The 26,232-nt window shown below is 33.6% G+C and overlaps 1 protein-coding gene across 2 annotated transcripts in view; it reads right to left on the bottom strand.

The window, feature by feature from the left end:
* Prkci (protein kinase C iota) overlaps window positions 1–26,232 on the bottom strand; it is a 68,900-nt gene that overhangs the window by 40,394 nt on the left and 2,274 nt on the right. Inside the window, exons 1-4 of one of the 2 annotated variants that reach the window (XM_058572265.1) lie at window positions 13,211–13,231; window positions 10,434–10,555; window positions 2,797–2,886; window positions 1,824–1,874 (exon numbers count right to left, since the gene is read on the bottom strand). In XM_058572265.1, coding sequence (XP_058428248.1) covers window positions 1,824–1,874; window positions 2,797–2,886; window positions 10,434–10,548 — 256 coding nt within the window. In that variant the 5' untranslated portion in view covers window positions 10,549–10,555; window positions 13,211–13,231. Of the gene's footprint in view, window positions 1–1,823; window positions 1,875–2,796; window positions 2,887–10,433; window positions 10,556–13,210; window positions 13,232–26,232 lie in introns of those variants that run through there. The other variant, XM_046422956.2, reaches the window with a different exon arrangement.

Genomic DNA, 26,232 nt, shown 5'->3' with positions numbered 1-26,232 from the left:
TCCTGTCTCAGTTTCCAGAGCCACTGGGTCTAAATTCATATTTTAAAGCAAATGTCGCATTGAGTTCACTATTTCACATTAAAATAGAAAAGACCAGTTGTAATACTCTGAATTAGAAATCTTCAGATAGCATAACCTTAAATACAGATGCATTTGCTTTAATTATATTGCTAGCAATAGCCAAAGTAGAACAGTTCTGTTAATAATATTTTAACCTGAAAGAACATTCCATTTCAGAAGTTTTTTTGAACTACCTTGACATACCTTAAGCATTTTAATGTTGCCTGAGAATTAAAAGGGCCAAGAGACCTCATCAGTTTTCCTCCATGCCCTAGTTTAGTAATATATATTTTACTGGTGGAGGGGTGATGTAAAAATCTCCACCAGTAAATGTAAAGATGGAAATTAAGCATGAACTATAATAAAAGCTGGGAAATTATATTTTATCTGGGAAGCATGCTACAGATTTATGATAGACTTGGATGAGGATGGGACTCTGGAATCAGGAAGATCTTCTACAATGGCAAGTAATTTGAAATTCTGGCTTTGGACAAAGAAATCCAGCTGGGTGAAGGTAGCTTATGTGGCTTTAATCATTCTGCACCTGGAACCCTAGAGAAACATTTCTAGTTAAATCCAAATGTGCATTTTTAACAACTGCCTCAAGGTTCCACCTATTTTTTTAATTTCCCCATCCTCCTCCTCTTCTTCTTTTAATTAATATTTTTTAGTTGTCAATGGATTTTTTCTTTATTTGTTTATTTATATTTGGTGCTAAGGATCGAACCCAGAGCCTCACATATGCCAGGAAAGTGCTCTACCACTGAGCCACAACCCCAGTCACCCCATCTTCTTATACAGTACATGGATCCCATTTAACCCCATATATTAACACCCAAAATTTTTCAATTTTCCCCTTTTACTATGGAGTATGAAGTCACAGAATTAGAACTTCAGACCTTGAAATTTCACTTAATTCAAAGTAAAACATTCACTGCTATTTTTCTTCTGAAGTCACAGATATGTACAGAAAGCAGAAACCATAAATGAAAATGAGCTAATATCCATAATTAATGCATTATACCATATACCAAAGAGTAGTAACTTACAGTAAAATAGTTTGCATATGTAAATTATGTCAGAACAAACAATAGTTGATTCCTTCATTTTATCTTATTAATAATAACCATCTGGGTTGGAGGTGTGGCTCAGTGGTAGAATGTATCCCTGGTTTTGAGCAAAGTGAAAGGTCATGGGTTTGAGTCCCAGCAACATAAAAACAATCCAAATATAATCATCAGCTTAGACACTCAAAAGAATTTCCATAATGATTACTAAGAAACAAGCTGAAGTATTCGGAGGTGAAGAGTCATGTCACTTACTTACTATCATATGGTATAATAAAAATAAAACAAATGTGTGCTTGTTAATATATATGTGTGTGTGCATATATTTACACAGAGGCACAGAGGTAAAGCGATCAGAGAAAATACAAATAACTGGTAAATTTGTGCAAAGGATATATGGTATTCTTGTTTTCTTAGATTTGAAAATTTCCAAAATTAAAAAACATGAAGCCACATGACTTAAAATTTAACTTAGTTTTCCTTTTATATGTACAACAGACAAGTATGTGAGTTGTAATTAATTATCTGAATTTCATCTGGCAAAAGAAGAACATAGGCAGTCACTAATATATTCTAAATTGGACTGAAAAAATGGAAAAGAAATCAAATTAATTAAAAGTTCTATTTATGACTTCTTTGGACTTGTGCCATCACATAAATAACTCTTTTCAATGTAAAAAGTACACAAACACTTACTATCTTCTCCTGGACAAGGCATCCCAGGACGTTCTGGCACACAAGGGAATACTGAAAGAAAAGAAAATTAATTAACAGCATATTTAAAGCATATGAATTATATAAAATTACTAAGGTTGTATAAAAGAAGTTTTTATAAAAGCAAATATGTCTATTAACAAGGCATTAGAAACTCAAATTACTAAATCCAATCTCTCATTACTAATTATTCTTTTTGTCCTTAAAGAAATTAACTAGTACTTCCTTAAATCCTTGTTTTAGTGATAACTTTGCTACCATGAAGAATTAAGTTATAAAAATACATACAAATATGAAACAAAATACCAGAGTTATTTTTAAAGATGTCAAGTAAATTTAGAAATAAAGTAATACTAGAAACAGTACCAAAAATTCAAAAATGTAAGTTCATATTAGGAGCTATAAGTTTATAAAAATACTAAATCAGACCATTTCTATAATGAGGTAGAATAAAAAGCAATAGTATATTTATGAACTTATCAGCTACTATAGTCTATGATGTACTAAAGGACACAAGTTTATTTAATAAGAGCATGGAATACAGTAAGTGTTCAATTTCTAATATTACATATTTTTAAAAGCTGAAATAAGTTAATTTTTTTAAAGCATTTGTTATAATTTTATACTAGAAAAAGATGAGCAAAATAATAAATGGTCTACTAGGATCTCAACAACCTATCTTAAGACTGCTGTGAAGACCCTGGAAGATCATATTTTAACATCCAAGAAGGCATATACAGGTAACAAATTTCCCAAGACTATAAGAAGCAGATTGATTTTACTTTTTCTACCATTTGAGAAACTACTGAAAAAAGACAATTACATATGAATAAGGCACAGAGATTAAGAAAATTATATCAGGATTGTGTTTAAAAAATGATCAATAATAAAGGGTCATTTCTTAAAAAAATAAATAAATAACTCCAGGAAGAGTATGAAATGATTACTCTTTTACCATGAATCAAGAGTTCTGAATCCTTATTTAGCTCATAAAGCCTAAAGGCTTCTTCTAACTCCAACTGAGATGATACTGTACACGGGTCTCCTAAAAAATATAAGAAATAAAGCTCAATTTTTGAAGTCTCCAAATGTGATGATTAGTAAACAAATTCCATAATATAATATTTTGGGAAATATATGATAAAGACAGAGCTTTTGCTATTTATTTAGACAATTCTATTCTCTGAAGTAGGTGACATAACTTCCATTTCCATTTGTAGAAAATATTATATAAGGCTCACAAAGACAACATTTTATACATATAAGCCATTTTGTTCTTAATATTCAAAATGCACCAAACAAAATTTGACCATATTTCAAACTGTCACTGCAGTATGATTAATGGAAATGGTCCAGAGCAAGCTACTTTATCAGAAGTGAAAGTAGTTCCATTACCACAATATGGTTAGAGGTCTCCATGGAATCATTTTGTCAATTTTTCTTTCATAACTGAAGTACTCTAAACTTAAGAAAAGCCCCACTTGAGCTGCTTTTAAATATAAATGCACAGTTTTAGTAAACATTGAAATGGAGAAAGGAAGGAACATGTCCCTTAGCCAACTGGTAATCAAGAGGTGGCACATTTTCATGGGCAATGACATTCCTTAATAGAGGAGTCATTAGAAGGAATTTTGAGGCCTGCACTGTACCATTCTTCTGCTCATTCCAGTGTTAAACTAAACCTCACTATGCACTAGATGCCATCTGCCATCAACCATATCCCAAACTCAGTCATTCATGACAGAGAACTCTGCCTACTACTTGAGAGAAAAATTAAGAAATGAACTCATTTCCTTTCCAGCTGTCTGGAAGAAAAGTGTGCCTGTGTACTTTTCTCCAATTTGGTCACTGAATCCCTACTTCCTTTCATCTTCTCTGAACATTATTTTATTAATCCTTCTTAGTTAACTATATTCATTTTTTATTCCTCATAGTATCTACCTAACACAGTCTGCACTGAGTAGGTATTCAATAAACTGATGAATAATGGAAAGCCCAAACTAGCTTTTTTTTTTTTTTTTTGCAGTAGTAGGTATTGAACCCAGGAGCTTGTGCAAGCTAGGCAAAAGCTCTACCCTATTTATATTCCTATCCCTTATTAATTTAAAAAAAAAAATTGGAACTAATGATTGAACCCAGGGACACATTACCATTGAGTTATATTCCCAGAATGTTTTATTTTGAGACAGTCTTATTAAGTTGCCCTGGCTGGCCTCCAACTTGTGATCCTCCTGCCTCAGTTTCCAAACAGATGGGATTAAGGACCTGCACCACTAAGTGGCTACTTCAGTGTTTCTGTTGTTGTTGTTTTAAGTAAACCAGATAACAAATTAGCATTCTAGTCTAGGAAAGTTTACAAAAGTTGTTTCACCTTGCCTAAAAGAAATAAAGTCACTCTTTTACAAAGATTCACTTCTTCAGTTATACAAATTTCTTCCATTTTGTCACATAAATTAAAATCAATACACCCAGGTGGTGCATTCCTATAATCCCAGCTACTTGGTAAGCTCAGGCAGAAGGAACACAAGTTCAAGGCTAAACTTCGCAATTAAGTGAGAACCTGTCTCAAAATGAAATTTTAAAAAGGATGAGGATGTAACTCAGTGGTAGAATACTTGCCTAACATGCATGAGGACTTGAGTTCAACCCTATTACTATGCCAAAGAGAGAGAGAGAGAGAGAGAGAGAGAGAGAGAGAGAGAGAGAGAGAAAGTAAGTCAGTAATTACATTTCATTTTACACATAGGTTAAAAAACAACTTCTGGGGCTAGAGCTACAGCTCAGTGGCAGAGTACTTGCCTTGCATGTGTGAGGCACTGGGTTCGATCCTCAGCATCATATACAAATGAACAAATAAAATAAAGGCATGCTGCCCATCTACAACTACCAAAATAAACAAACAAACAAACAACTTCTGTGTCTACAGAATTATATTTAACTACAAAACAAAGTTAAACAGAGAAGCAGCAGATGAAAGAATAACAGAAGTCTCACATTTTAGTAAGCATACAAAGTATCCTTCCAGTTAAAAAAATAAGCCAGTAGGCTAAATTCACTCAGTTGTGATCAAACTTGGGATCAAAGTTACACAGCTTAGGGGTAGAGCACTTGCCTAGCATGTGCATGTGAAGAAGGCCCTGGGTTCAATCCCTAGAACTTCCAAAAAAAAAAAAAAAGGATACATGGGAGTTGGGGTTGTAGCTCAGTGGTGGAGCACTTGCCTCACAAGTATAAGCCACTGGATTTGATCCTTAGCACCACATAAAAATAAAATAAATAAAGGCATTGGGTCCATCTATAACTAAAAAATATATATAACAAATTATATGAAACAAAAATTAAAAACAGATACATGGGCACATGACAGGCTTGGAGTATAGCTCTGTGGCTGAGTACATGCCTAGAATGAGAGTACCTGGGTTTGACCCCCAGCACAGTAAATAAGATAAAATAAAATAGTATGGGGGGGGGGCTGGGGTTGTGGCTCAACGGTAGGGCGCTCGCCTAGCATGTGCAAGGTCCTGGGTTTGATCCTCAGCACCACATAAAAAATAAATGAAATAAAGATATTAAAAATAATTTTTAAAAAAATAGTATTATGGGATGGGGGAGGGGAGAATGATGTTTACAAAATGACAATCCTTCAAAAACGTTTACTTAATTAGTCAAGACAGTTCTTTCACATCAAAACAAATCAGTAAAACTGGTTTTAAGTAACAGGTCAAAAGGTGATTGTCTTAAATCTGTTGAGAAAGATGAAGTGAGCTTATGATCTTCATATACTCCAACATAATACACCACAATTAAATGTTTAGTTTCAAGAATGATGTTTTTTATGTTACAGAAATCAAATTATAGTACTGTCTTTGACTGATCCTAGAGAAAAAATTTTCCCTACAGATTAGCACGCCCTAATGCCTACATGATTAACAACAATAAAGGTGATACAATTACAAATGAAAAATAACTGCAATTGTGAAAAATAATTATTACTATTGCCTCTGTGTGCCTAAAATTAAGAAAAAACTGGTATCAGAATTTAAAGATCACATACAGAAAATTTAACTTTTAATGTAAGCAAGGCAAAGGCTACAGTTCCATAGTCTCACCCAGAAATTAGAACACACAATAGCGATTTGAGGAGAGAGAACTATGAATTGCATTATAAGAAGTCTATTTCAAAGAATTAATTTAATTCACCTCATAAATCTGTAAATTAAAATACTAGCTTAAGAAAATATCAGAATGAACAGCAACTTCCAATGCTTAAGTCTACAATAGCTGAAGTAAAACCAAATTTGGGGAAGGTTGCTACTAACCTTTTGTACAAATTGCAAATATTTTTTGAACACACTATTATTAAGTACTGCTCTAGACCCTGGTGTTCCATGGTGAACAAAGCAGGTAAGATTTCTGCTCTCATGGAGTCTATATTCTACTATCAATTAAAAACAAAAATGGGGGGGGGTGGGCAGGGTGGTAACACACAGCCTATAATTCCAGCAGCTCCAGAGGCTGAGACAGGAGGATTACGAGTTCAATGCCAGCCTCAGCAATGGTGAGGCATTAAGCAACTCAATAACACCCTGTCTTTAAATAAAATACAAAATTGGGCTGGGATGTTCTCAATGGTTGAGTGGCCCTGAGTTCAATCCCTGGTACCCACCTCCCAAAAAAAGTGGGGGTGGGGGGGCAAAAAAAAAACAGGGTAAGAAACAGGTATGAATGAGAATAAGGCTCCTTGAAGGACATAATATAACTAAGACTCAAATGACAAAGATCAGCCATGTGACAATATAGGAACAGAACCTTCCAGGCAAAGACAACATAAAGAACAAAGGTATTATAAAAATATTTAATGGATTATCTCTAAACCAAGTTCTTTTAATACAAAGAACTACTTAGTGACTTCAAGTGAGTTACAGTTTGAACACTTTGACTGAAAAAAACAAACAAACAACAAATAACAACAAAAAAAACCCACTAAAATACAAACAAATGTATGAAATGATCAGGACAGAAGCAGTAAAAATAACACTAGTTCATGTTCATGACAGGAAGCATTTTATTAAAAGCATATGCTGTGTACTGTGATAAATTATTAGTCTCATTTCAGGTTAAAGATCTACTGGAAGATATCTATGACATTGATAATTAATTATATTTAAATTAACCTTGGATAGAGTGGGTAAAAAAATGATTAGATAGATTAAGACACTTAGTCGTCCTCTCAAATAACACAATTTAAATATCAAGTTGGCATTTCACTTATATTTGCGAAATGTTAGCAACTCATAATATCTGAGGTGGTAAGGGGAAAAATGAAAAGATCCTCTCATGTAATGTAGTTGTGTCATTAACCAGTTTAACATTCTTGTTAATTAATTTTTTTAACTGACAAAAGGAAAAACTGTATATTTATGGTGTACAATATGATATTCTGATATAATCAAGTTAATTAACATATGCATTACCTCACATGCTTATCATTTGGTTTAACTTAAAACAATATTTATTAGTGCATTATAGTTATACATATATGGGAGTCACAGTAAAAAATGTATACAACATAGTTTACTCCATTTCAATCCCTAGTACTTCCTCTTTCTTTCCCCTCCTGCCTCCCCAATTCCTTTCTTCTACTCTGTCATCCTTTTATTTATTTTAATTGGTACATTATAGTTACACATAAAATTGGAATGCATTTTGATACATTCATGCAGGCACATAACATAACTTCATTCATTGGTTTAACATTTTTTGATGACAAACTCATGATGTACACATTCTGCAAATGACTATATAAATTATACTGTTTATAGTAGTGAAAAATGAGTCAAATGTCCATCAATAAGGGATTAAAAAATAAATCCAAGAAGCACCTACAACATGCAGCACAATGCAGTACTAAAAAAGACAATGAGGGCTGGGGTCATGGCTCAGTGGTAGAAAGCTTGCCTAGTGTGTATGAGGCACTGGATTCAATTCTCAGCACCACATATAAATAAATTAATTAAATAAAGGTCCACTGACAACTGAAAAATATTTTTAAAAAAAGACAATGATTGGAATGGGTGCACACTAAAATGAAAAATGTCCAACACACCTTGTAAAAAGAAAATAGTATATAACAGTTTATAAGTTTATATTAATAAAAGTGTGTTAATAAATAATTTATAAGACATATACATTTGTGCCAGGTATGGTGGTACATGCCTGTAATCCCAGTGGCTCAGGAGGCTAAGGCCTGAGGATCACAAGTTCAAAGCCAGGGGCTGGGGTTGTGGCTCAGTAGTAGAGCACTTGCTTAGCATATGTGAGGTATAGGGTTCCTTCCTCAGCACCACATAAAATAAATAAATAAAATAAAGGTATTGTGTCCATCTACAACTAAGAATTTTTTTAATTAAAAAAAAAAAAAGTCTGAGGCTCAGAAACTTAGCAAGACCCTAAGTAACTTAGTGAGACTCTGTCTCAAACTAAAAAAATATAAAAAGGGCTAGGCGTAGTGGCGCACACTTGTAATCCCAAAGGCTCAGGAAGCTAAGGCAGGAGGATCAAGAGTTCAAAGCCAGCCTCAGCAATGGGAAGGTGCTAATACGCAACTCAGTGAGACTAAATAAAATACAAAATAGGACTGGGGATGTGGCTCAGTGGTTGAGTGTCCCTAAGTTCAATCTTTGGTATCCAAAATAAATAAAAAATAAAATAACAAGGGCTGTGAATGTGGCTCAGTGGGGATGTGGCTCAGTGGTTAAGTGCTCTTAGGTTCAATTCCGGGTACCAAAAAAAAAGACATACACATTTATATATGCACAGACACTGTTATGGTTTAGATGTGGTATCCCCAGAAAGCTCACATGTGAGACAATGCAAGAAGATCTGGAAGAGAAATGATTGGGTTATAGCCTTAGCTTAACCAGTGAGTTAATCCCTAAACTAAAGTGGTAGGGTATGGCTAAAGGAGGTGGGAATTGGGGTATTGCTATGGTTTACGTATTTATATATGATAAGTAGAATCTCTCTGTGCTTCCTGAACACCTTGATATGAGTTGCTTCCCTCTGCCACCCTCTCCCACCATGATGTTCACCCTCACCTGGAGCCCTGAGGAATGAACTAGCCTTCTATGGATTAAGACCTCTAAAACCGTGAGCCCTCAAATAGATTTTTCTTTCTTACAGTTGTTCTGGTCAGATCCTTTAGTTACAGCAGCAAAAAAGCTGACTAAAACAGAAATTGTCTAGAAAGATATATAATAAGCTGTTACAAGTAATTCTTCTTTTACAACTAGTATTAGTGAGGAAGGAGATGTAAAAAGGACAAATAGGAGGTTTTCTTTTAAATTTCATAAATCTCTCTACTACTTTTTTTCCTAAAACAGTTAAGAGAAACTTTTAAAAACTTGTTTAAGAAATGAAAATGCATTTGAATTACTGGTAACCTGGAACTGGAGTAATGTCTGTCCAGAGCTCCTGATACCAAAAATGGCTCCAAATATTGAGCTGAACATTATAATCATATTACTCAAAATAAAACTTTACTTGTATTCCAATTAACAGAAAACCATTATACAAAAGTAATGTATTTAGAGTAACTTTTAATTACACTCTGATGGCACTCTAACATGTAAAATAAAGTCTAATATAGTTTGTAATGTCTTTTGAGATCCAGCCCTGTATTTCTCAAACTTGCATATGCATGCAATTCACCAGTGGATCCTGCTAAAATGTGAACTCTAATTCAGCAGAGTAAGATGGAGACTGAGAGCCTCCCTTTCTAGTTAAGTTCTGCAGATCACAACTTTTGAGTTATAAGGATCTAGGCCAAGTTTGTAACTACCTATACTTGATCTTTAGTGAATAACTTGATCTTTTGTGAATTATGTATTTCATACCTCTGTGCCCTTTTACACTTTATTCTTATCCTATATAGTTTTCCCAACCTCCTCCATCCCTAAAACTTTTATTCTCTGTAATAGGTTTAGTTCAAACATTGAAGATATTTCAGGTAGGTATAGGTACGACTTCTTTTGTATTCCCTGAAGACCTGTGTTTATATGTTCCAGAATTCATCACATTTGCTATACATACATCCATCTCCCTATCAGACTCTGAGTTTGAGTAGGAAGTATCTATTCTCAGCACACTGGTATTCTATAAATGCTTTGGAAGACAAGTCACTAAGGTATCAAGTTTCTGACATTACTTTGAAATAATGGTTATCATAATCACTTTGATTCCATAATATTTTATAGTAGCATTCAGTTAAAAGTAGGTAGTTTCTTAAAATATGATACAACATTTATATTATAAATTAAAGAAAATGTTGCACTATTTGATTAGATATTTACCTTACTGCTGAAAAAAATCAAGTTAAATTTACTTCATTTTGGAGTAAAAAATGGTAAAACAAAGATTGTGCTTTATAGTACTCTTTTAAATACTTTAAGAAAAAATAAGAAAGATATTAAATTCTTGATCTACCTTTCTCCCTTAAATTTATTAGAACACTTTTATTATATTTTTAAAACAAAATGGCAGAATAATATCTTAAATCAGATGCTAACAGGCAGCCCTCTCTTTACCACTCACCTTCCTCATCTATCCATTTCATGGTAAAAAGCTGTTCATTGTCAAAAGAACACATGTCTCGAACCTCATTGCAAAGGCCCTCAAAGGAGATGGAAGGCTCAAAGTGTGTTATCATGATATCCCTGAAAAAGAAAAGGAGTTTTAAGTTTGAAAATGAATTAAACTATAATAATCTATATATTATTGAATGCTTAATAACTTGATGAAGTTTAACCAACTTGTGTGTGCATCAGCATGTACTACTTCCAGAAAACTATCCTTTATAGTTTTATAAAGGAAAAATTTAAATATCAATATTAAATTTCTTAAGACAAATATGTTGGATTAATGAGAAACCTTAATTCAATCTCCCCTAATTGAGAAAGCCTACTCTAGCTGTTCTAACAGATGACAGTCCTACTTTTGCCTTAACATTAATTATCAGACCTTTACTCCTTCGGGAGGAATTTTTGTTCTGCTCTTGAAAGGTTCCCTATATAAGCTTCTACTTTATGTTTAACTGAAATCTGTTTTAAACACCAGTCCCATATCTCCCCTCCCCTAAGAGTCTACCCTTCGTCCAAGAGATGCCCTTCTGTCGTGTTATGCCCACTAGCCTGACTTTCATAGATTAACCACCAATAAATCTGTTAATCATTATTTGTACAGCATAATTTCTAGATCTCTCTGTCTTCATTTTCACCTTTTACCCATAAGAATTACAGTTTGCCAAAATTGGTTTTAAAGTGACTCATATTTTAAGGTAAGTAACCCAAAACATATAGGAAGAGACATACAATATGTATTTCCTTTGGATCAGCATTAGATGAACGACAGTTTAAATAAATTCACAGAGCAGATATTCACTATAAGATTTAAAATTGTAACAAAATGTTTTAAAGTACAGGCTTGTGGTTTTCTCCAAGGAGCCAGCAGAAGGTTTCCTATGACCTAATCTCCACATAATAAACAGTGATCCTCTCAAATATAAGTTAAATAGATTGAAAATTTCTTTATTTAACACTTACATAGTGATCCCTATGTATCAGACTGTGTTCTAAGGTTTTTACAAAATTAATGTAGTTCATGTCCTTCCTCTATTTTAAACTATTCAAATGCATATATAGTCATGCAGAGCAAAATCCGAAGTCCTTAGCAGGGTTCACAAGGGAACCATATGAACTGGCTCCAGCTACCTCTATAACCTATTTTCCCTACCACTACACTACAAATGCTTATAGTCCACCATCTGTCCCAGCTAAAATATAAGCTTGGTAAAGGTGAAAGCAAGGACTTTTTCATCAAAATCCTCCTAGTAGCCAAAGCAGAGCCTACACAGAATAAATAAATGGAAATGACAGCACTGTGAACTAACTTAGGTAGTTGGAACACAGAATAGGAAATAAGAAATTAAAATTTTAGTTATCTGCAAAAAAAGTTACAGCTGAAGTCTTTCAATACTACAAAGGTAAGCAGAAAGCCAAACAAGAATAGAAATCAAATGGTCTTTTCTTGGTTATCATTATTTTACCAAGCACCTCGTATTTTTCTGCCCCTTAGAACTCTGTGGCCTTGGCTTTTTTAACAATATGCTTCCCTGACTCTGTCTACCATTCTGAACACTTATGTCTCCTTTTGTCTTTGATCACAAGACATTCTTTATACCTTCTCTCACATTCATTCATTCATTCTCTCTCTGAAATCTAATTCACATTCAGTGTTTTAACTACTATGTTTATATAGAGATCTCCTAAATTTGTAATTTCAACTCTGTGTGGTACTTACAACTCTTGATAATCTGGTTCTAATTTCTATTTTCAACTGGATCTGCCACTTCCGACTCTGATTTACTCACAACCCCACACATTAAGATATTAATTACTCAAGTCTAATCCAGACATTCCCTCAGTTTAGGGCTCAGTGTATGGTGGTGAATGAGGGAAACTACTCTGTGATGGGCCCTAAAACTTCCGTTAAACTGTCCAACAGGTATCTTACCATCAATTCACCACATACTGATAACACATCTTCTACTAAATTGTAAACAACTAGAAGATAATAGGAACTCAAATATCACCCAACTGAATGCAGAAGAAATACTTTCAGATCTGGGATGTAGCTAGTACAGCACCTGCCTGGATGTGTGAAGCCCTGTTCCCCAATACAAACAAATGCACTATTATTATGTTTTCTTTTTCTATAAACATTTACAGAATACTTATAATACTTATTATGCTTGAGGTGTTTAACAAGCCCTTATCTTATTTAATCTTTACAGTAACTGTCAGACTAGACACACAGAATCCCATCTTGCAGATTTATTTAAAAGGCACACAAGGGAAGATTAGGTACTTTGTTTTACTGATACTGTATTACCACTACCTTAAGCAGCTTCTGACCCACAGTGGATGTTCAAGTAGTTTATGTTCAGTGAAGAGAGGTGTCATATGTTGGACTCTAAGGAAGTACAAAGAAATTAAAAGCATCCCAGAAAGGCATATGAGAGGTAGCCCCAATATAGTGGTTAAAACTCTGAAATCTAAAACCAAAATATTTAGGGGTGTTTTTGGCACTGGGGAATAAACCCAGGGGTGCTTAACCATTGAGCCACATGCCCAGCTCTTTTATATATATTTTTAGAGACAGGATCTCACTAACTTGCTTAGGGCCTCACTAAATTGCTAAGGATGGCTTTGAACTCATGATGCTCCTGCCTCAGCCTCTGGAGCTGCTGGGATTACATGCATGCACCACCAGATCTGGCATGTTTGGGTTTGAATCCAGGCTCTATTACTTACCAGCTAGTGTGTGACCTGAAGTGAGTTACTTAACTTCTTTATGCCTTAATTTTCTCATCTATAAAATAGGAATAATAATACCTCAGATGACATAATGAGGATTAATAAGTTTAGTTAATTAACATTTGTAATACTTGGAATAATGCCTAGCAAATAGCATATTTATATGTATTTAATAATTTTTAAAAATTGTATATTCATACAGTACTCTAAGTAGGAGCGAAACCTCACTAGAGAGACAAAAATAATTTTACCTTCTATCTTTTAAAAACTTTTTTCTTAGTTGTAGATGGACACAATACCTTTATTTTATTTATTTTTGTGTGGTACTGAGGATTGAACCCAGTGCCTCACACATGCTAGGCAAACACTCTACCACTGAGCTACACCGGCCCCCTTTCTACTTTTCTTTTTCCATTTTTTCTTTTTTTAGTGGTACTGAGGCGTAAACCTTGTGCATACCAGTCAAGAGTTCACTAGTACTGAATTCTATACCTGGCCCTGCCCCCCTGCCTTTTTTCATTTTTTCAGTTAATTCTACCTTCTAAAAGCAACATACAACACTTCTAATATAGCTGAAGTAAACATATCTTTGTTGCTTTCTTCCTAAGGGTCCACTGACATGACAGAAAACTGAAACAACAAATTACTAAAGTCTTAATAACAAAAAAGGAACCAGAAGCAGAACAGAAAGAATGAGAAAACTCTAGATGATTAAAAACAGATGGGATAAATATGATTAAGAAAACATACCAGCCCAAAACATCAAAGAGAAACTTTTAAAAGAAAAATGTTTTATTGACATAAGATTATTTTTCCTTCTCTAAGCATTTAATCACACTTCTTGGCACTTCATCTTATAAATGTATTTTACAAAAGGCTAAGGGAAAATTTTTGACTTAAAGAATAGGATAATGTTTAAACCTTTACAATGTAAAATTTATAAAGAAAAATCAAGATGTGGAAAAAGTTAAAAGAAATGTAAATTCAAAAATGTCTCTCTCCTAGTGTCAATCCACTATTTAAAACTGAAAATTTTAAAAGTAGGGAAAAAAAAACAATTTAAAAATAAGCAAAAGATGATTTGAACAGACATCTTTCCAAAGACGATACACAAATAGCCAATAACCATATGAAAGATGCAGCATTATTAATCATTAGGAAACTGAAAATTAAAAGTAAATGAGGTATCACCTCATAGCCATTAAGATGGCTACTATCAAAAAAAAAAAAAAAAAAAAAACAGGGAGGCTGGGATAAGAGACACAGCCTGTAATTCCAGTTACTCAGGAGGCTGAGGCAGGAGGATCTCAAGTTGAAGGCCAGTCTGGGCAACTCAGACATTGTTTCAAATAAGAAAAAGAGTTGGGGATGTAGCTCAGTGGTAAAATGCCTCTGAGTTCAATCCCCAATATTACAAAAAGAAAAGAGAACAAACAGTGCTGGGATTGTGGCTCAGCAGTAGAGCGCTAGCCTAGTGGGGCGGGACCCAGGTTCGATCCTCACACCACATAAAAATAAAGGCATTGTGTTGTGTCCATCTACACCTAAATAAATAAATATATATATAAAAGAGAGAAAAAGCAAACAAAACAAACAACAAAAACCCAGAATAAATAAATGTTAGCAGGGATGTGGAGATCCAGAAGACTTGCACATTAGAAATGTAAAAGGGTGCATCAACTCTGAAAAACAGTGCAGAAGTTACTCAAAAAATTAAAATCAGATTTTCCACATAATCTAGCAATTCTACTTCTAGGTATATATGAAAAAGAATTGAAAACAAGATCGTAAACAGATACTTGCATACCCATATTCATGGCAACATTGTTCATAAGAGCCAAAAGATGGCACTAGGCCATTGATGGATGAATGGATAAGTAAGTACTTACATAAAATGGAATATTATGTTTCTTTTCTCAAAAAAGAAACCTCAACAAGGAAGGAAACTAACATATATTATAACATTAATGAATATTGAAAATATTATGTTAAATGAAATACTCAGTCACCAAAAAGCAAATACTGTGGAACTACTGATATGAGGTACTTACAATAGTCAAATTCATTGAAATGGAAAACAGAATGGTGATTGCCATGGAGGAGGAAATGTAGTTTTCTAATGGATAGAAAGTTTCTGTTTTACAAAATGAAAAAGTTCTAGAGATTGACTGCATGACAATGTGAATATAGTTAACACCACTAAACTGTACACTTAAATGGAAAAAAAAAATTTATGTAAACATGACTAAAAATTGAAGTACAGAAAGGTATATTATTTAAGTTACAAATATAGCCAGTGCAGTGGTGCAAGCCTGTAATCCCAGCAGCTCAGGAGGCTGAGGCAGGAGGATCACAAGTTCAAAGCTAGCATCAGCAATTTAGGGAGACCCTAAGCAAATCAGTGAGACTCTGTCTCTAAAATACAAAATAGGGCTGGGGATGTGATTCAGTGGTTGAACACCTCTGGGTTCGATCCCCAGTACCCACCACCAAAACACAAACAAACAAAAAATTCACAAATATAACAAGGAAAATTAAGCATGGTCAGAGAAAATACAATGCTAAATTCCCATCTTTCATAGTGAGCAACAGATATAATAGAACAAGATAATATTTAAAAGTTATTAACTGAGGGTGGTTGGAGGAGACAAAACATTTAAAAAGTCATACTTTAAGGGAGACTTCTAAATGAAAGAGACTTTCAATTTCTCTACCATGTAGAGGTATTTTGCCATAAAATTTATTTCCTAAGTAAATTTAAATGATATTAAACAAGTTAAAATAAGTTTTATAAATAGTTTTAAATTTTAAAAATATTAAAAAAGAAAATAAAAACAGAAAATAGTTCCTTCTTCTAAAACATTAAAAGAGAATTTTCTTGTCTCAAAGCAATTTTTCTTTTAAAGTGCCTTCTGTGAAGTCATAAGGATTTGGGAGAATGTATTTTGGAATTAAGTTAGAAGACAAGAAAATAATTCTATAGAATTTCTCTAGCAAAAAACAAATATGAAAGTATCTTTCTTGAGTGCAAGGGAAGGAAAATAGTATTGGATACCATCAAAATAGGACTCCCTTATTAAAATCCACCAGGAATTAAAATTAACATGTAGTAAGCATATCTGTAAGTAACAAGAATTTTCAGAAACCTGGCTTTTTAAGAGGTAACAAATGTTTATTAGAAGAAACGAATATTTTTAAAATATCTGTGTAATTCTTAAAAAAGCATCAGTATGTACAATTTTAAGAGACTCAATGAAGGAGTTATGCTTTATCACTACCAATCCTTAACCCATTTTTTCCCATTGTTCCAATGTGGAACACCTATAAAAACTTAAATATAGTATATAACATAACATAATTATACATAATAAGAATATAATTATAATGTGCTAATTATATTAGTCACCAATAATATTGATCAATATTAATAAAATAATATTTAAGCTCTGGATTATTATTTCCAACCTATTTTATTATTTCCCACCTATTATTTCCAACCAACTGCACTGAAAAATCCGTAGAATGGAAGACTTAGGACTTAATAGGTTAAGTGCTAGGAACTAAAACATTTAAGAAAGTTTTATGTAAACATTTCTCTAAATAACTGGGAAAGTACCATGATCATAACACTCCACAATCACCAGATCCTTATTATAGTAGCAAAGCTAAAAATGAGCTGCAAAATAAAGATTTTACATTGTAAAGGTATTTTTTAAAAAAAATATGCATGGATAATTTTCTGGTTTAAGTTCAAAAACCAGAAAGAAAGGGGGAAAAAAAATGATCTTTGCCACAAAGATTCCTAAAATGGCAAATTTGGATTTAGTTTTACTTAAAAAGTGAAAAGGAAGAAAAAGGCATTTTTAATTATGCTGTCAGGCTTCAGAAGACAAACTGCTTTAAGCATTCAATTTCCTATGTTCTAATAAAAAATCTAAAGTTTTCCTAATGTTTTAAAAAATAACCCCCAAAAGAATCATAGTCAGTTCTGCTATTTTCAACATAAGCTTTTCTCTTAAATAACAGTCTATTTAGGAAAAAAAAAATATTTGTAAACACCAGTATAAACATTGGTTGAAGCTAGATTATCCATGGATGCTAAAACCACTGGATATAAGGTTTGGGGAGAATGAAATAGTCATATAATCTCAAATTAGCATCCTTCAAATTAACTGTTACAAAAAAAAGTCACAAAACAACTTTCAGTTTTTAACATCTAGAAGACAGATAATGGGCTCAAAAATAACAACAGTGAGAATTTTAAAATAAAACAAAAGGCTGTGTTCTAAAGCCCCATCGACACAGAAAAAGGGAAAACAGAAATTCTGTTTGAAGCTTAAAACCCAGTTTTGTATTGTCACTGAATCTCAATACTAAAATCTGTAAAATGGAGATAATGATATCTCCCTTGAGCATCACTTTGAAGATTAAATTAAAACAAGCACAAAATATTTGCCATAGTTGGAAAGAGGGTAGGTACATTATAAAAGTATGTTCTTTAACATATTTCAAAGAGAAAAGGAGGGTAGGTTATCTTTGAAGACACTCTATGAAATTTTCTTCTTATCGATCTATTTCATTATGATAAAAGACCACTGCTGGAACTTCAACTCAACATTATCTGGAAAATTCTAGCCAGATGGTAAGATACAGAGAAATGAAGGCAAAACTATCACTTTTGTCTACTTTTAAAACTGGTACATTATTTACCTATAAATTCTAAGACAGTTAACTAATAAATTGTTAATAAAGTAGCCAATTCAATTGAATCATACAGAAATGGAGAGTATAAAGCCAAGTGAGGTGGTGTGTCCTATAATTTCAGCTACTCAGGGGAAGTTAAAAACAAAAAAAAAAAAAACAGGGCAACATAGCAACTCTCCAACTCAAAAACAAAACAAAACAGAAAACAAGAAACAAGCAAGCAAAAGAAATAGGAAAAAAAAAAAAAAAGATGGTACATAGTAAGCCTTTAAGAATAAAAGGTCCCATTCATGAAAGCAACAAAATTATATATGAATAAACTCATCAGGAAATATGTAAGAGTGGAACAGGAACTATAAAACCTTGCTGAAAAATATGAAAGAAAAGAATAGGTGGATATCACATACTTATAAAGCCAGCTCTGTATGATAAAATTATAAATTTTCAAATTAATCTATACATTAATATACTCAATATGATTCCAAATCAAAATAACAATAGGGGATTTTTGTTGTTGCTAACCCTTTCCCCCTTTGTTTTGAACTTATGAAAACCTTCTAAAATTCATCCGGGCAAGAAAATGCACAAGAATAGCCAAGAAAATTTGGAAATAGAAAATTAATAAAATAGACTTTTCCTAACACAGTAAAATTAACTATAATATTACAATAATTAGCCAATCCTAGCATATACAAAAACTGATTTCACTCTAAAAAACTAATGAAACAGAAAAGCACCAGCATATAACAAAGTTGTAATTTCAAATCAGTGGTGAAAGGATGACCTCTTCAAAATTGGCATTAGAACAAATTTTTAGCTGAGTGCAGTAATGAGTGTATGCCTCTAATCCCAATGACTCGGGGAGGATGAGGCAGGAGGATCACAAATTCAGGGGCAGCCTCAGAAATTTAGTGAAACCCTCTATCAAAATGAAAATATAAAGGGCTGGGGATGTAACTCAGTGGTACAGCATTGCTAGATTCAATCACCACTATCATCAAATAAATAAGTAAATAAAAGCAACATTAGAAAATTTTTTAAAAATAAGTTTTATCAGAATACTACAGATGATTAAATTTCCAAATACCATTCTTTGAAAAGATAATACTTTAAAAAGCTGCATAGGGCTGGGGTTGTGGTTCAGTGGTGGAGCACTTGGCCAGCACGTGCGAAGACTGGGTTCAACTCTCAGCACCACAAATAAACAAATGAATAAAATAAAGTCCATCAACAACTTAAAAAGAAAGCCACAAAAACAAACAGAAAATAGTTCCTTCTAAAAGAAGTCACTGAGGGGAAAAATTAAAAAGACAGCTTTGATTACATAAAAATGAAAAACTCAAGATAAGCAACAGATTGGGAAATGAAGACAAAGTTAAAAGAAAAAATGTCAGTGTCCCATCAACAAATAAGAAAAATAATACAACATAAAAATAGGCAAACAACATAAAGATAATCCAGAAGAAATATAATGAATAATGTACATCAAACTGAAATTTCAGCAAGAGCAATTAGGCAAGAGAAGGAAATAAAAAGGATACAAGCAGAAAAAAAAATCAAATTATCACTGTTTGAAGATATGATCCCATACTTAGAGATCCGAGAAGCTTCAACAGACTTCTAGAATTAAGAAACAAATTCAGCAGAGTAAAGGATACAAAATCAACATATACAAATCAATAGTTTTTCTATGCACCAATAATGAATCTACTGAAAAAGAAATCAGGAAAAAATCCATTCACAATAGCCTTAAAAGAAAAGAAGGGAAAAAAAAAAAAAAAAAACCCTAGAAAAAAAAAATCTGAGGTAAAAGATCTTTACAATAAAAAATATAGAACATTGAAGAAGACAATAAACGATGGAGAAACCTCCAATATTCATAGATAGGCAGGATTAATGCTGTTAAAATGACAATACCAAAAGTAATCCACAGATTCAATACATTACCTATCAAAATACCATGAAATTCTTCACAGAACTAGAAAAAAAAAAAAAAAAACAGTCCTACAATTCATATGTAAGAATAAAAGACCAGGGGCTGGGGTGGTGGCTCAGTGGTAGAGTGCTCCCCTAGCATGCATGAGGCACTGGGTTCGATCCTCAGCACCACATAAAAACAAACTAATGTATCCACCTAAAAAACTAAAGATACATAAATAAATAAATATTTTTTTAAAAAAATAAAAGACCATATTAGCAAAAGCCATTCCAAACACAAAGAGCAATGCTAGAGACATCACAATACCTGCTTTTAAATTTATATTACAGAGCTATAGTAACAAAAATAGCATGGTACTGGCATGAAAGCAGACACATAGGCCAATAGAATAAAAGACACAACTACAGTCATCTGATCCTTGACAAAGGCACCAAAAACATCCAATGGAGAAAAGATAGCCTTTTAAACAAATGGTGCTGTGAGAACTGGATATCCATATGTAGAAGAATGACACTGGATCCCTACATAAAAGTCAAATGAAAATGGATCCAGGATTTAGAAATTAGGCAATGGGGTTGTGGCTTAGGGGTAGAGCATTTGCCTAGCACTTGTGAGGCACTGGGTTTAATCTTCAGCACCACATAAAAATAAATAAAATAAAGGTATTGTATCTATCTACAACTGAAAAAAAAAAAAAAGATTTAGGAATTAGACCAGAAACTTTGAAACTGCTAGAAGAAAATAGAGTCAACATTCCAACATATAGGCATAGGCATTAGGACTCCTAAAGCTTGGGAAATGATGGAATAGCATCAAATTAAAGCTTCTGCACAGCAAAGGAAAAGATTCAGAGCATGAAGAGAGAGGCTAAATAATGGGAACATCTCTATCAGCTACTCTTCTGACAGAGGATTAATATCCAAATTATATGAAGAACTCAAAAAACTTACCACCACCAATGATAATAACAACCCAAACAGTAAATGCTAAATAAAAAGATACTTCTCAAAAAAAAAAAAAAATACAAATGGTCAACCAATAGATGAAAACAATGCTCACCATCTTTAGCATCAGGGAAATGCAAATCAAAACTACAGAGATGTCATCTCACTCCAGTTAGGATGGCAATCATGAAGAATACAAAGAATAATAAATGCTCCTGAGGAGGTGGGGGAAAAGGAATATTTATATACTCTTGATGGGATTGTACATTAGTACAATCACTATGGAGATTAGTATGAAAGTTCCTCCAAAGACTATGAATGGACCATCATATGATCCAGCTATATATCACTTTTTAGAATTTATCCAAAAGAATTAAAGTTAGTGTACTATAGTGATACATGCATACCCATGTTTATAGCAACAAAATTCATAATAGCCAAGTTATGGAATCAGCCTAGGTATCCATCAACAATGGATGGATAAAGAAAATGTGATATACATACACAATGGAGTTTTATTTATACATAAAGAATAAATTATGTCATTTGCAGGAAAATGGATGAAACTGAAGAATATCAAGTTAAATGAAATAAGACTCAAAAAGTCGGGGGCATATATTTTTTCCTCATATGTAAAAGAGAAAAAAGGGGGATAAAGGAAGTTGGGGAATCTCATCAAAGTCGAACAGAGACCAGAGATTAGAGAAAGAGGACCAGTGTAAGAGAAGACTTGAGGGAAAGTGAAGGTACTATGGAATAAAATTGACCAAATTATATACATTTACAAATGTCACAAAAATTCCACTATTATGTATAATTATAATATACCAATAAAATTAGTTTTAAAATAATGTATAAACGCATACTTGTGCTGGGCACAGTGGCGCATGCCTGTAATTCCAGTGGCTCAGGAGGCTGAGGCAAGTTGCAAAGCCAGCCTCAGCAACTTAGTGAAGCTCTAAGTAACTCAGGGAGACCCTGTCTCTAAAGAAAATAAAAAAAGGGCTGGAGATATGGCTCAGTGGTTAAGTGCCTCTGGGCTCAATCCCCTGTATCCACCTACCCCCTAAGAAAAGCATACTTGTTAGAAAGTTACTGTTTTGCTGATCCAATGGTCAAAAACTTAAAAGACACATAACATGCAATGAAAGCATAAAGAAACAGTGTCACTCACATACTGCTTCTGAGAGTGTAAATTATGTTTTGAGGAAGAAAATGTCAAATTTTAAAATGAGAATATCTTTGGCCCTGTTTGCAAATATATTAAATATAAGGATGCTCCTCTAATATTATTTAAAGTAGTGACTTAATGAAGACAACTTCAAATGTTCATCAATCAGGGGGACAAAAAAAGATTTAATGGGGATGGGGACACAGCTCAGTGATTGAGCTACTTACCTAGCATGTGTAAGGCCCTGGGTTTGATTCCTAGCATAAAGATTAAATTATGCTATAACAATACTATGGAACACTATATATCAATTACAAAGAAAGAGATCCATTTATCTACCATCTATCTATCCATGAAAAGATGACCAAGAATGAAAAAAATCAAGTTGAAGAAGCACATGAAGAAACATGAACTCATATATTGGAAAAATAAAAGGGTGTGTCTATGTGTTTGTATGTGAATACATGTCTCTACATATAGATACATTAATATCACGGAGGATAGCTCAGACAGTTAAAAAGGATTGCCCTAAAAAAGTGGGAATGTGAGACTACAGGGGCATTTTTCCACTTCATGTTTCTGTTTTAAATTTAACTTTAGTGCCTTGTCTTTGTGATCTGTATTTGGCCACTGATGACATTTTTTCTATCATTATTCTCAGCCACATTCCTATTGTTTAGTTGTCATGCATAGTGCTTGCCATACAGAGCAGGTACACAATAAATTATGTTCAGTTAATTCTGGACATTCCAACCTGGATGCCTCACAAGTACCCAGAACTCAAAATTGTTTTTGGCAATGAATTTCCCTCTCCCAGAAATCTTTTCCTTGTATATAACCTAGGTTCTCTCAAACAAGAAATAATTTTTTTAGTTTTCGTACTCCTCTAACAGCAATAAATCTCTAATTTATATCATTTCTACACCCTAAAATCTCCACCAAATCATTTCTTTCTTCCATCTCCTTAGATTATTTCATAAGCTTCCAAATTAGTCTTATCCTCCACCAATCCACCTCAAGTTCTGGTTCCAAGAGTGATCTTTCATGGGTCTTCAGGATCTAGCCCCTGTGAACTTTTTAGCCCATTTCTCAACAGTGCCTACTTTTTACTTTTTATTCTAATAAGGAAGGAAAATGAGACCAACAACTAAACTGACTTTAATTCCCCAACCTTATGCAGTTATTTAAAGCCTGGAATGACATCATTATTCACCAGGCAAATTTTTATTTATCCTTTTTTATGGAAAATGGAGAGATCCTGGGGATTGAACCTAGAGCCTCATGCTTGTGAAGCATGTGTTTTACCACTGTGCCAACCCCCTCCCTATTTATCCTTTAAAAGCTGTGGACATTTCTTCCTATAAGAGGCTCCCTTCACCCAAACTCCTCCCCAATATGCACCTTGCAAGTCCTCCCCATCAAATTTAATCCTTTATAACTCTATGTAGTTATAATATACATGTAAGATATAAATGAGATATATATATATATGTACATAAACATAAATATATATTTATCTTTCTCTTCACAAGTCTCTTAGATCTTCAAAGGCAGAAGCTTGTATCATCTATCTCTACATCCTGTGTCCAGGAGAGCCCATGGGTTCAGATTATAGCAGGTGCTCAACAGTATTTACTAAACCCAGTTCAAATGATCTCCAAATTCTAAGCAAGATTGGAATTTTTAAAATTCATGTTTTAACTAGGTTCATTTCAGCCATTAAAAAAACAGTCACTTGGGGCTGGGGTTGTGGCTTAGTGGTAGAGAGCTCGCCTAGCGTGCAAGGCCCTAGGTTCAATCCTCAGCACCACATAAAAATAAATAAATAAAAACAAAGATATTGTGTCCAACTACAACTAAAAAGAAAAATAAATATTAAAATAATAATATTTTTTACAAAAACCAGTCACTCAAGTTACCTTTGAAATGGGGCCTGGGCCTAGGCCAGGTGAGATGGCATATGCCTGTAATCTTGGAAGCTTGGAAAGATGAGGCAGGAGGATTGCAAATTCAAAGCCAGCCTCAGGAACTCAGTGAAGCCCTAAGCAACTTAGTGAGACCCCCTGTCTCAGGCTGGGGATATGGCTCAGTGATTAAGTACTCCTGCTTCAATCCCCTATACCCCCCCCTCAAAAAAAAATTGGTGGGGTAGGCCTAGGAGTTCTATGAGAAAGCTATCACAAACTAAGGACCTCTAGGAGAATTTTCTGTACAGAATGCTTCTTCCTTGTCAGCTCTTGTATCTTTAGACCTTTAGTTTACATACAGTCAGTTCTGGCCTCACCTGCCTTGTTCTCCAACTCTTCAGCTTTAGTCCCCAGCGCTTGATAAGAGTTTATCTCCATATTATTCCATTCAAATTTCTGAGAGGGTTTCTTTTTCTTTTCTCTTTTGCTGTCTCTCTCTCTCTTTTTTTTTTTTTCATTTGGCAGTAGGCCGCCTTGTCCTATTTTTTTCTCTCTGGCCAAACTATGGATCAGCTGCCCTATGGCTGAGTGCTATGCCAAAAACTCTAGGATCAGCCTGCTACCATTCCCCCAATGCTTAACTCAAGACACTGTTTTTATTTTCTCAGAACCATTACTAAACTATATTCTTAAAATAATTTTGCAACACTTTTCGAAACAAGTCTTGACAAGACTTGTTTACAGTGAGAAAAATCCTACACGCTCCTTCACCAAACCAGCTATAAAGTCCAAATATGCAGAGTTAACAATCTTAACTGGGGATGCAGGTTGGTGACAGAGCACCTACTTAGCACGAGTCAGGTCCTAGGTTTGATCTCCAGTACCACCAAAAGAGGGGAAAAAAAAAAAAAAGGAGTTAACGATCCTTTTTGTTTCTAGATGTGCACAGAAGGTATCCTATGGTTTGTTATCACTGTTCAACAACAGCAGTTTAAAAAAGCATTTTTAAAAGTTATTTGCAAAATTTCTCATAACATATAATGCCATATGGATATGAGTAATCCAGACATTATGTGGTTAAATTCCACCCCATAATATCAAATAACTTTATATAAGGATATGCACATACAATAGCAATCTATCACTAACCAACAAAACCTGTTTCTCTTCCTCTGAACTAATACCACCAGGTAATGATTGAAGAAGGCCACTCACTGAAAAGCTCTCATGTTAGAAAAAGAAGGGTGCTGGCCATGAGACATCAACCCTTAGGTTGGTCTCCATAAAATCAGATTCTCAGTGCTATTAATCACCTGCTTGAAAACCAGGGGAGAAAAATCAAATTAAATGTTGATTATATCACACTTTCACAAGGATCAAATTCAGCAGAATAAGAATAGCATACATATCGCTGAAGGGAGAAGGCAATTTATTCATTTAAGAAATCTGGTTATCTCAAGATTCAACATTCATTGTAAAGAAATACTGTTATAAGGGAGTACGGGAAAAGTTAAGTGATAATGCCTGCTCAAGAGATCTAATGGAAAAGAAAACCTTTTTAAATGCAATTGTCCTTATATTTTTGAGTATAAAGAAGGGATGTTCTATTTTAATAACAGGTAGGTATTCCAGTTAGCCAATCTGTTTATTAACTACCCTTCATTGGTGACTCATTTTAGTTTCATATATATTAATGAACAGCTGACTATATACTAGTATAATCATCAGTTTAGACTATTGTGAATAAACATAATATTAAAAGATCTAATATCAGAGGACAGAAATTTGTACAGTTTAGAGAGTGCTGCTGTCTTGAAATAAAGGTAATATTAGAAAGCTTTTATAGAACAAAAGGCACAAAAGGGCAAGAGGTTATTGTGTCTTTCCTTAGCAAATTTTCTAAGTTTTAAAAGATAACATTAGGACTGGGGATGTACCTCAGTGGTAGGAGGCCCTGGATTCAATTCCTTGTACCATCAAAAACAAAAACAAATTAACTTGAATGTCTTAGACAAATTTTAGTTAAAACAACTAAAAAGTTGTATGTCCTTAGTGTCTTCTTTTTTGTAATTGGATCAGTAAGTGAAGAAAATATCTATAGAATGTCTATATCTGAGCACAACAGACTGATTTCTTTCCAAAAGAGAACCTGTGCAGTGAATGTAGCTCACTAGTAGAGCACTTGGCTGGCATGTAGGAGGCTATGGGTTCAATCCTCAAACCACCAAAATAAAAAGGGAGGATGGAGACAAGGAGACATTTACAATATTTTTAACTTATGTTTATTTACACTTATTAAGTAAAAGTAGGAAAAATGAAGAAGCATTAATTTATCTTTCAGAGTCACTGGATGC

Source organism: Marmota monax, unplaced genomic scaffold (assembly GCF_021218885.2).
Source record: "Marmota monax isolate L192 unplaced genomic scaffold, Marmota_monax_Labrador192_F-V1.1 WCK01_AAM20220418_F8-fsc00110, whole genome shotgun sequence".
In the NCBI taxonomy this organism is placed as follows: domain Eukaryota; kingdom Metazoa; phylum Chordata; class Mammalia; order Rodentia; family Sciuridae; genus Marmota; species Marmota monax.
The sequence above is the reverse complement of the archived record's forward strand: the minus strand, read 5'-3'. Positions and strand labels throughout refer to the sequence as shown.